Source organism: Salarias fasciatus, chromosome 3 (assembly GCF_902148845.1).
Source record: "Salarias fasciatus chromosome 3, fSalaFa1.1, whole genome shotgun sequence".
Lineage (NCBI taxonomy): Eukaryota > Metazoa > Chordata > Actinopteri > Blenniiformes > Blenniidae > Salarias > Salarias fasciatus.
In genome coordinates, this window is record NC_043747.1 from 21,110,744 (window position 1) to 21,121,916 (window position 11,173).

Below are 11,173 nucleotides of genomic sequence, written 5' to 3' on the forward strand. Positions count from 1 at the left end.
TACTGGAATGGCTGAAACTGTAAAGCATCAACAGGGAACTGAGAACCTTCCCGCACAGAACCCTCAAGCTCCCAGGCTTCTGGCATAATTGTGATTAATCGCATTATGCGCAAAATACAATAATTAATTCAAAAGTACTTTGTAATGATCATCCTGCCCCCAGCCGGGGACAGGGATTTTTTATTTTTTTTGCAAGAATTTAGCAAGAAGCATAATTTTACAATAATAATTTTACAGTTCATCAAATATGATTTAGAATAACTTGAAATACTCCCCCCCAACACACACACAAACACCTGATGAAAATATTTGTCGGTGTTAAGGAAGCAGTGCGTTACTGCGTTGATAACATGTTAACGTGCCCAGCCCTAACATATATATATATATATATGTGTGTGTGTGTGTGTGTGTGTGTGTGTGTGTGTATGTATATATATATATATATATATATATATATATATATATATATATTAGGGCTGTCACGATATCAAATTTTCTCTTCACGATTATCATGGGCAAAAAATATCACAATAACGATATTATCACGATATCAGCAAAAATTTAACCAATAATGGTACAAACATTCAGATTCATCTTTAATTTTGTTTGTTTTCTCTCTTTTCCCAGATGAATTACATTCAGAATACCTTTCAAATGAGGTGTTGAAACGATATGAGAACAGTAACTGTACAACTGCATACCAAAAGTGTAGTTACACTCAACTTATTAAAATCTGATGAACTGATTAACAGAGGATCCACAGCAGAGGCGTAATTTACGTAGGGTTGGTGGGTTGTGAAAACCCTGTTGGGGTGAAATCCTGTCCCACCACCACACTGCAGAGGATTTTTGTTTGTTTGTTTGTTTAAATCCGAGGCGGAATGAGCAGCAGCTGCTTCTCTCTGGCCAGAGGCGCTGCTACTGGCTAGGGCCCCGAGCTGAAGGGGGCCCAGAGGGACGGCTGACATTAGTCAATTTCAATGACAAATTTAAGGCGCTACACTAGACGCTGCAACGACAATGTGTCGAAAATCCCCCGCATGGGGCCCTTTTCCGAGTACTCACTGGTTAGTTGCTAGAAGGGGGCCGGCGGAGAAGGGGGCCGGCGGAGAAGACGGCGGATATCAGTGACACAACTTGAAACCCCCCGGACACATTACTGTGACACGTCTGGAACCTACCTAATGGGGCCCCACTACTACGCGGGCAGTCAGAAATTTCATTTTTTAATACCACGATTATCGTCAATACCGGTTTACCGCGACAGCTCTAATATATATGTATATATATATATATATATATATATATATATATATATATATATATATATATATATATATATATATATATATATATGTATATATATATATATATGTATATATATATATATATATATATATATATATATATATATATATATGAAACATGGCATGCCATTCAGAAAAAAAGTGTTTGAATACATTGAATGAAACCTTGAATGTACTGATTGAAGTTTAAATACATTGACTGAAACCTTGAATATATGCATAAATGCATAAGTCCATAAGTGCACTTGGCACCAAGACCGGAGGTCGATGATCAACTTCGTTGTCGTGTCATCTGATCTCCGGCTGTGTGTTTTGGATACTTGGGTGAAGAGAGGAGCAGAGCTGTCGACCGATCACCACCTGGTGGTGAGTTGGATTCACTGGTGGAGGAGGAAACCGGACAGACTTGGCAGACCCAAACGCGTTGTGAGGGTCTGCTGGGAACGTCTGGTGGAACCCTCTGTCAGCATGGTTTTCAAATCCCACCTAAAGGAGAGGTTCTTTCATGTCCCGAGGGAGGCTGGGGACATTGAGTCCGAGTGGACCATGTTCTCCACATAGATTGCTGAAGCAGCTGCCCGGAGCTGTGGTCGTAAGGTCTCCGGTGCCTGTCGTGGCAGCAACCCCTGAACCCGGTGATGGACACAGGAAGTAAGGGCTGCCATCAAGCTGAAGAAGGAGTCCTATCGAGTCTTGCTGGCTCATGGACCTGCAGAAGCAGCTGACAGGTACCGGCAGCCCAAGCAAATTGCAGCCCAAGCGGTTGTGGAGGCAAAAACTCGGGTCTGGGAGGGGTTCGGGGAGGCCATGGAGGAGTACTACCGGTCGGCCTCGAAGAAATTCTGGCAAACCGTCTGGTGCCTCAGGAGGGGAAAGCAGGTCTCCACCAACACTGTTTACAGTGGAGGCGGAGAGCTGCTGGCCTCAACTGGGGATATTATTGGACGATGGAAGGAATACTTCGAGGACCTCCTCAGTCCTGCCGCCACATCTTCCGTGGAGGAAGCAGAGGCTGAGGTCTCAGATATGGACTCATCCATCACCCAAGCTGAAGTCACCGAGGTGGTTGGTAAGCTCCTTGTTGGCAAGGCACCGGGGATGGACGAGATTTGCCCTGAGTATCTTAAGTCTCTGGATGTGCAGGGACTGTCTTGGTTTAATTTTAATATATATATATATATATATATATATATATATATATATGTGTGTGTGTGTGTGTGTGTGTGTGTGTGTGTGTGTGTGTGTTTGTGTGTGTGTGTGTATATTAGGGGTGTCCTCAGATAGTCAACGATTCGATGATTCGATTTGAAGGGCCCTGATTAGACTGCCAATCACGCAGTCGAAGCATCAAAAAAATGTGGTTATTAAACGAGGACCATTGCATTACAGCTGCATGGGGGTGCTGAATGACTGATTTTACATAGAATTGCTTGTTTTTTTCCCAAATAAACATGATATAAAGCCTATTTGATATACATGTGAGCCTATCAAATACACTGTGGAAAAATTTACTTGTACTTTTATTCAATATTCTATCTATTTACTGTTTGTGAATGAACCACCATGGCGAGTGGCACAATCCGATTTTGCACAGAGCTCCATCACAGAGCAGCATCTCGGTGATTTGGCTTAACTTTAAAAGGCTCACAACGTCGGAAAAAAACAGAACTTCAGACCAAGTCAAAGATGATCCAAAAAAAAAATCAAATGCAAGTTGTGTCATATCACTTCACAACAACATGGCTTTCCACCTTAAACGGGTAAGTAGCCAGATAATTGGGCTAATAAAAGACGGTTCTGTTACTCAATTCTCATTTTTAATGCTGACTTTTATTTTGTTTAATTGTAATATTTTAGGTTATTATTATATTATTATTTTTATTTATCTAAAAGGCTAATTCTATTTAATTTAGTGTTTGTTTTTGCATGGATGTTGCGCTGCGAAACAGACCGACACAGTGCAATTAAGCCTATTTCATTTATTTTGAGCAGATAATGTGAGAAATTGTTTAGCCACAAAATGTGAGCTTATCTGCAGAGATTATAGATATAAATAAATGACATGCTTTAGCCCGTTTGTTAGAAGAGGGTTTGGTTCTGGTCATTTGAACTATACTTCACTTGTTTAATGTTTAGAGTCACCGACACTTTGTTCCAGTCTGTGTTTCAGTGTGTAGGAAAAAAAAGTGTTGTTTAACCTGCTTGCGCTGTTTTTTTTTTTTTGTTTGTTTTTTTTGTTTTGTTTTGTTAATTTTTTTATTATTAGTGCAATCAGGGAGCAGGGCCGGCTGTAGGCATAGGCGCCCGTGAACACCCCACCCCCCCCCCCCCCCCCCACCCCCCCCCCCCCCCCCCCCACCCCACAATGCCAAACAAGATGATAGATTCGACTATCAGTCGACTATTGGCGGATTCGGACGAATTTGCAGATTCGGCAGATTGGCCGAAATGGCAGATTCGACTATGGAAATTCTTAGTCGGGGACACCACAAATATATATATATATATATATATATATATATATATATATGTGTGTGTGTGTGTGTGTGTGTGTGTGTGTGTGTGTGTGTGTGTGTGTGTGTGTGTGTGTGTGTGTGTGTTCCCAGGGCTCTGGTGAGGCCCTCATTTGAAGGTGATGAGATAGTCTGGGTAAGACTGGTTGTCATGAAACACGATGTACATCTGGGGTTTGTCCATTTGATCCACCACACTGTCGAAGCGGTCGTGGGGCCGCCGGCTGTCTCGAGGAGGAGGGACGTTCATGCTGCTGTCGCCCTGAGTGCAGATGCCGGTCAGCACTCGAGCCACAAACATGACCTGAGAACTGTCCTCAGCTGGCTTGGAGTACTGCGGTTGGGCTGAGTAAGATGCATTCACAGCAAAGTAAACACCAGCACCATATGCAGTTCCTGAGGATGAGATGAACAGGGGATTAGATGCATTTAATGTCAGTCTTTATTTTCTATCTTTTCTTCTTTGTGAGTTGAACTGAGTCTCTGGTTTAATGCTCCTTGCCTTCTCTTCCTCATGTTTGATTGTTGGTCTGATGCCTTCCACCTGCCTGGGAGTGTGATTGTCTCCACCTGGAGGCACTCCTATTTATTGCGCTTTCTTGTCGATTAATGTATGTTTTTGTCTCTGTGCTCCTGAGTTTTACATAGCTGCTTTATGTTGTTTAAGGTTTTTTTTTTTTTACTTTTAGATTTTTTGTTTCACCTATTTGCTTAGCAATGAAATGAGTTTCACCTTCGACATCAGCAGATATGGGCACTCTGAGTCCTCATCTCCTGACCCCAACAAAACTCTTAAAGCTAGGGTCGACTATCTTGGAAAACTAGCATGTAGCACGAATGTAGCATCTCCCCAAGGCTCCGCCCAGCTCCCACCCCATTGGAGGAGCTCCCGTTAAGAGTGAACACACTGGACGCCGAAGTGCCGCACGCGCACAGAAGCGCCACGCGCACGGAGTTTGTGATCGCCCCCAATGTTATTAACCTTTCTGACTGCCCGCCCACAACGCTCATAGGAGCGCAGCGCGCCCGCTCTGCTTCGTTCTATTTTTCACGCGAGCCGCGAGCGCCGAGACCTCCTTGGCAACGCGCGCGCTCTGAACCAGGGCCAGTGCACGCCATTGAAATGAACGCGCAGGGGCCTGGTAGAACAGCGAAGGGATTTGATTGGTTCCTGAAGATGGGTCCGCGCGATACGATTGGTCGGAGTTTTTACACTCCTGTGCCCGCTACAGTGGTCAGATTTTTTCCGCACTTTTTTCCATCCACATAATGTATTGACTTCTCCCAGGGGGCAACGAGCATTTCACTCAGTATGACAAAAAATGCTTTTGGACAACATCGCCTACCCTAACTTTAAATTTCAAAACTCCCTCATTATACAGTTTTGTCAGAGAGCAATGGACAGAAGTAGTAGTCGTAGTTTTCTATGGGGATTTTTACCGTTTTGTCCACAGAATCGACGATTAAAGCCGGTCTCTGTGATGGAGTTGCAGCTGTCCTTGGTGCTCCCGTGATACAGAAGTTTTGCCCTCGCTCCCCCGTCCTGCTTGTTCTTCTCTGAAATGTGCTTCTTCTGGACTTCGTAGGCGCGACGCAGATATATGTTCTGCAAACGCTCAATCTAGCAGTAATAACAACAAAAAAGATCATGATTCACTGAGTATTATACAGAGGAGTCTTACTCCATCTGTGCCATTGTGAAAATTATGCATTTGTTACAAGCAGAAACAATGTTATTAATCCAGGTAATTTTTTGATTTTTTTTTGGAAATATATTTTTCTGTGAGGGAATTTATTACATGAATACTTCATATCATTACATGCCTGCAAATAACTCGACAACTTACTGCTGAATTTAAAATCTTTTCCTTTTTTCAAAAACGTTTACATTCCCTCAATTGGGAACCACCTACCTTCATCACAGTCTTGCTCTCAGTTTTTCTGAAGGCACTCTTCAAAGCTCGGTACTCTGCAGAGGAAGGCGGCACTGCCACCACCTTCACCTTCTCCCCGGGGGCCATGCTGTCCCAGTACAGAGGCATGGTGAAGTCTGAAAGACATTGAGAGCAGGAACAAAATAGAACGGTAAACTGAAAAACCTTCACAGGATGGTACTGCAAAGAGTGAATGATATATGTATTTTTTAAAACTCATGACCTGAAATTTTCATTAGAGGGAACTGCTATGCTTAATCTGTCCACTGGGGTTCACTGTTGTGACTCCTGACATCCATCTTCTTACCTGGCAGGTTCTCCAGTCGTTTGAGCTTTCTCGACTCTCGAACGGTGAGGTTTGTGGCCTCCATGCTGTTTAGATCTACCGTCCATGTGACTCCCTGTGCATCCATTATTCCCCTTGCAATGTCTTGTTTTTCCAAATTGTAATTTGCAGTTTTGGGAAGTCTCTGCCAGAGACCATTGTGGCTCATGATGCACCAAACCACACGGGTGTACAGTTCCTCTTCCTCCTTGATCCTCATCTCTCTCCTGAGGTTACCCTGGAGAATTGCATTGAATGCAATCACCGCCTGAGTGACGCCATCTTTTAGGCCGCTCAGAGATAAGTTGCCTGACTGATCAATTTGTATGTACAGTCCCTGAGTGTTGATCAGCTGCATCAGCTCTGTCACGTCGTCCTGCATGAGGCTGTCCAGCTCCTCTTTTCTGAAGGTGTGAGTGGAGCACTGGTTCTGATACAGATCTTTCAGCTTCGCCATGGCGTCGTCAACGCTCTTCCTGCTGAGACCCAGGAACAGAAAGGCAGAGTTCTGACTTGCAGGACTGTTGCTGAAAATGCTGGGGTCTGCGCTCGCTGACAGCCAGCGCTCTTGTTGCTGTGTTTCAGGCAGGGCACCTGAAAATGAGAAAAGAAAAAAAATAATAATTAAAAAATAAACTCATTGAAAATATAAACAAGTAAGTAAAAGTAAGTAAAATTTATTTATATAGCGCTTTACACAGACATTGGTCACAACGTGCTCCACTTTGTGACCGATTACAGTTGATATACTGAATTATAATTTAAACCAGGGCTGTGGCTCTTCGGCCAAAATGAGCCCTCAAAAGGCCCATTTAGTCTGCTCCACCAGACTACCAAGCAAATTTTAAACATTTCAAAGAATATCTGGATCCTTAGGAAACAAATTTCTTGAGAGTAGAGGACACAAGACAATCCTGGGTTTGTAAAAACATGCAAAATGACACAGCTGTAGGAGAAGCTTTATTGGATGATATACTATATTTTGCAGCAGAAGGTGTCACAGTCTGTGACCATATAGGGACGCTCGGGGTCTGTTTTGTCTGCTTGTCTGTTTAGGTGGGCGGCGCTGGGTGGTGGTGTTTAAAGGGATACTTCAACATTTTGGCAAATTGGCCCATTTAGCGCAATTCCTTTGTCATTTCAAACAGCATACTTACTGTTTTTGTGAGGGCGAGCTATTGTTTATTCAGAGGTGAGTGGAGGAGGTTTTCAGGAGGAACACAATGGAAGTGGGCGGTATTTTTGCTTCCCCTCGTCAAACTCATTAAATACATAATCCAGCAACCCCAAAACACTTTGGTGGACACGTTATAATCCGCACATTCACTACGCTGTGAAATATTAATGCAAAATTACGAGATTGAGTTGTTTATGCGAAGATTGCTAAGACAGAACTACTTACTAAATATGGCGTCTGGGCGTGGTGATTTCAAAAGAAAAAATAGTTCCCAGTATTTGCTTCAGCGCTACAATATTATGTGTTGGTGTTCCGCAGCGTAGTGAATGTGAGGATTATAACGTGTCCACCAAAGTGTTTTGGGGTTGTTGGATTGTGTATTTGATGAGTTTGACAAAGGGGAACAAAAATACCATTTACTTCAATTGTGTCCGTCCCGAAAACCTTCCCCGACTCACCTCTGAATAAACAATAGCTCGCCCTCACAAAAAGAGTATGCTGTTTGAAATGACGAAGGAATTGCGCTACATGGGCCAAATTGACAAAAATGTATCCCTTTAAGGAAGTCAGGATGGGCTGATCCAGTGTTGCCAACTTGGTGACTTTTTCGCTAAATCTGGCGACTTTCCAAAGGCAACTTTTTTTGTCAAAAGCGACTAGAATAGAATAGAATGTCTTTATTGTCAATGTAACAAGCACAACGAAATTGCACATTAAGTCTCCTCGCTAAGTGCCATTAAAAACATCAAAAAAGAGATAAAAAATGAGTGCAAAGAAGAGTGTGTACGTATATCCATATGTACCTACACACCGAAATTCACACACACACACACACACACACACACACACACACACACACACACACACACACACACACACACACACACACACACACACACACAACCTAATAATAATAAAAATAAAGTATTTACATCACTCAGATAGCTACCAACTCAAAATTCCAAGGGTTTACGTAGACGGTACAGCAGCATCAGGATGTGTTTAGCGTAATGATGGCTCTTGCATAGAAGCAGTTTTTTAGTCTGTTTGTTTTGGTTTTTAATGTCCGAAAACGTCTGCCTGAGGGCAAGAGTTCAAAAAGTGCGTGTCCAGGGTGGGTTTTGTCCTTTATTATGTTCTGTGCTCTTCTGAGGCAGTGAGAACTGTTGAGTTCCTCCAGAGATGGAAGGGGGCAGCCGGTGATCTTCTCAGCTGTGCTGATGATCCTCTGAAGCACCTTCCTGTTTGCTGCTGTGCAGATGAAGTACCAGACACAGAAACAGTACGTGAGGATGCTCTGTATGGAGCACCTGTAAAAAGACACAAGCAGTTCCTGTCTGAAGGAGTTGTTTCTTAGAGTCCTTAAAAAATAGAGTCTCTGCTGCGCCTTTTTAATGATGGCTGTGGTGTTGGCACTCCAGGTCAGGTCCTCTTGCATGTGCACGCCCAGGAATGTGACGCTCGAGACCCTCTCCATGCAATCTCCACTGATGAAGAGGGGAGATAGATCCGTTTCCTTCTTCCTCCTGAAGTCCATGATCATCTCCTGTGTCTTCTTCGTCTTCAGGATCAGGTTGTTCTCTGAACACCACGCAGACAGCCTCTCCACCTCGTCCCGGTATGCAGTCTCATCCCCTCCAGAGATGAGCCCCACCACAAATTTAGCGACTTTTTCTGGTGCTCTGGAGAATGACATGACAGGATGTCTCCGCTGTTCTCAATAAGCAGCGGGTGCTGCCATGAGCCCCTCCCCCATCCCGAAGCACTCACAAGTGGTCAGTCTCACGCAGCGCTCCCTGCTGCAGTCAGAGCAGAGAGGAGGAGACCCACACCACTCCGTCCACACTTCAAATGAATCGCACGTGCGCAAATACTCCGCTGCTCACTCGCTGACAAACCAAGAACCAACAGAAGAAAGTTCATTTGTAGTTCTAAACATATTTAGGGTGTTTTTTAGCTCACTTTTTGCTTCTCCCACGACGTTATTCTTCTCTCCTACAGTGTCCATTACAATTACATGCAAATTGACAATTATGCAAATTAGGTGATGACGTCATCTAGCAACTACTAGCGACTTTTAGGACAGCCAATAACTACTTTCCTTACTGGGGAGTTGGCAACACTGGGCTGATCATGAGAACTGCCTTCAGCTGCGACTTCCTGATCCCTTCCTGGTGAGGGCGTCTGTTCAAATTGAACTCTGACTCCACTTAAGAACTGGAGTGTAGCACCAACAACACTTAGCTGTTACACACGAGCGTTTGTTGATGGCTTCCCGTTCCCTATTAACTTTGTGTCTCCCATCCCAGTCTGAAGACCCGCTCAGCCGATCTCCCTGCCTGCCCCTCAGCTGCCGCCTGCTTTTGTACCACTCCTGACATTGCTGCTGGACCTCCCTGTCTTTGGAGAACTCCTGCTCCAATCACTTCACCTGGCCCAGTCCCTTGCATCCCTGTGGACTCTCGAACCTCAGATCTCCTCAGTGAAATTAATACATTTTGTTTTCCAACATTCGTTTTGTGATCTGCTCTTGAGCGTCTGGCGCACACCGTAACAGAAGTTCATAAAAAATACTTTATGTTGAGGTTGTTGTCATTTTCAGTTGAAATTGTTTGGTTTAAATCTAAAGGCTCTGTTTTACCGTTCCTGCCCAGTCAAGATGAAGTTGGCCTGAATGTGGCCCCTGAACTAAAATGTGTTTGCAGTGTCTGACTGGAACAGACAGCTTTCTCAATGATCACAGAGAAGCCAAAGTTACACTTTACCTGTGCTGTATACAGCAGTGGAAAATATCTGCTTGACTTCCTCCAGAAATGCCAGGAACACATCCATCTTGTACAGGATGATGCGGATATCGCGCAGAGTGTGAAGGTGAGTGGAAGTCGTGGCGCTCTTGATCCCTCGAAGGATCGCTCTTGCCACGAGTCCAGGCTGCAGCCCGCCGGCTCCTGCACAACAAACCAAACTGGGACAGTTAAAAGTGATTCCTGAAGCTGTAAATCTTCCATTTTCCATGAACCCACCAGCACAGATTGCAGGGATTACTACAGACTTGTAGTAGTTTGTTTCGCAGCTTTTGATGATCAGTTGACTGAGCTCTTCAATGCGGCTGGTGGACTTCTCTCCACACACGTGCAAAATGGCTTTGCAGGGGAACCGTCCCGGTTGAGTGAAAACCATGGTTCTTGGGTTTAATGTCGCTACAAACAAAACATATGTAATCAAATTTAGTCAGAAGCTAGTCAATTAGAAAGGAACGACAACCTTTTTTTTGTTTCTGTTTTATTTATTTATTTATTTATTTTACCTGTTTTAAGTTGTTCCTCAACCTCTGGTCCAGCTACGGCTAAGATACATTTGCACACACCATCTGCAGGAAAAAACAAAAAAACAAGGCAATTTAATTTTTTAAATATATATATCAATAACTACAAGACAAAATGTGAAATCACATGATTAGACAACAGTAGTGATTAACAATAAGGCTGTACACAAAGAATCACTTATTGGAAATCAGGAACATTGTTTTGCTTTATCTCTAACTTCCCAAAGTTCCACTTAATAATACGATAATTTCTTTGTGTACAGTCATAGTGTTCATTTAAAAATTAAAGCCCCTCGTTGGTGCTCAAGTAATTAATAATCACTTTGAAAGTAACAGGAGTGGATGTGGTAAGCATTGACAAAATGACATTGACATCCATGCAGTCTCAGTGCCATGAAATAGTGCCATAATAACCACTCATTTTATTTCTGAATATTTTTTTTTGCTCCCCCCCTGAACTGCCACCTTAAAGCGAACCTCGATTAAAACGTCTATTCGTTCTACAAATGTTGTCGCTGATGTCTACACTTAAAATACGCTGTTAGAAAAGTATAAACATAATGCATAAATTATAAAATGCCACTCGTTTATA

The 11,173-nt window shown here is 43.3% G+C and overlaps 1 protein-coding gene across 1 annotated transcript; it reads right to left on the bottom strand.

Annotated features, from left to right (window-relative positions):
* Positions 1-3,929: 3,929 nt before the first annotated feature.
* LOC115382329 (protein mono-ADP-ribosyltransferase PARP15-like) lies at positions 3,930-6,573 on the bottom strand. Its single transcript, XM_030084061.1, has 4 exons — positions 6,062-6,573; positions 5,734-5,870; positions 5,261-5,441; positions 3,930-4,165 (listed from the first exon to the last, which is right to left on the bottom strand). Exons 1-4 carry the CDS (start codon positions 6,534-6,536, stop codon positions 3,930-3,932), a joined length of 1,029 nt encoding a protein of 342 aa, XP_029939921.1. The 5' UTR covers positions 6,537-6,573.
* Positions 6,574-11,173: the final 4,600 nt, after the last annotated feature.

Coding starts and splice junctions, on each gene's coding strand:
- LOC115382329 (XM_030084061.1), bottom strand. CDS start 6,536: ATGGCGAAGCTGAAAGATCTGTATCAGAACCAGTGCTCCACTCACACC. Junction 5,442..5,733: donor AGAGCAAGACTGTGATGAAG/GTAGGTGGTTCC, acceptor TATTACTGCTAG/ATTGAGCGTTTGCAGAACAT. Junction 4,166..5,260: donor TCGATTCTGTGGACAAAACG/GTAAAAATCCCC, acceptor CATCTTACTCAG/CCCAACCGCAGTACTCCAAG.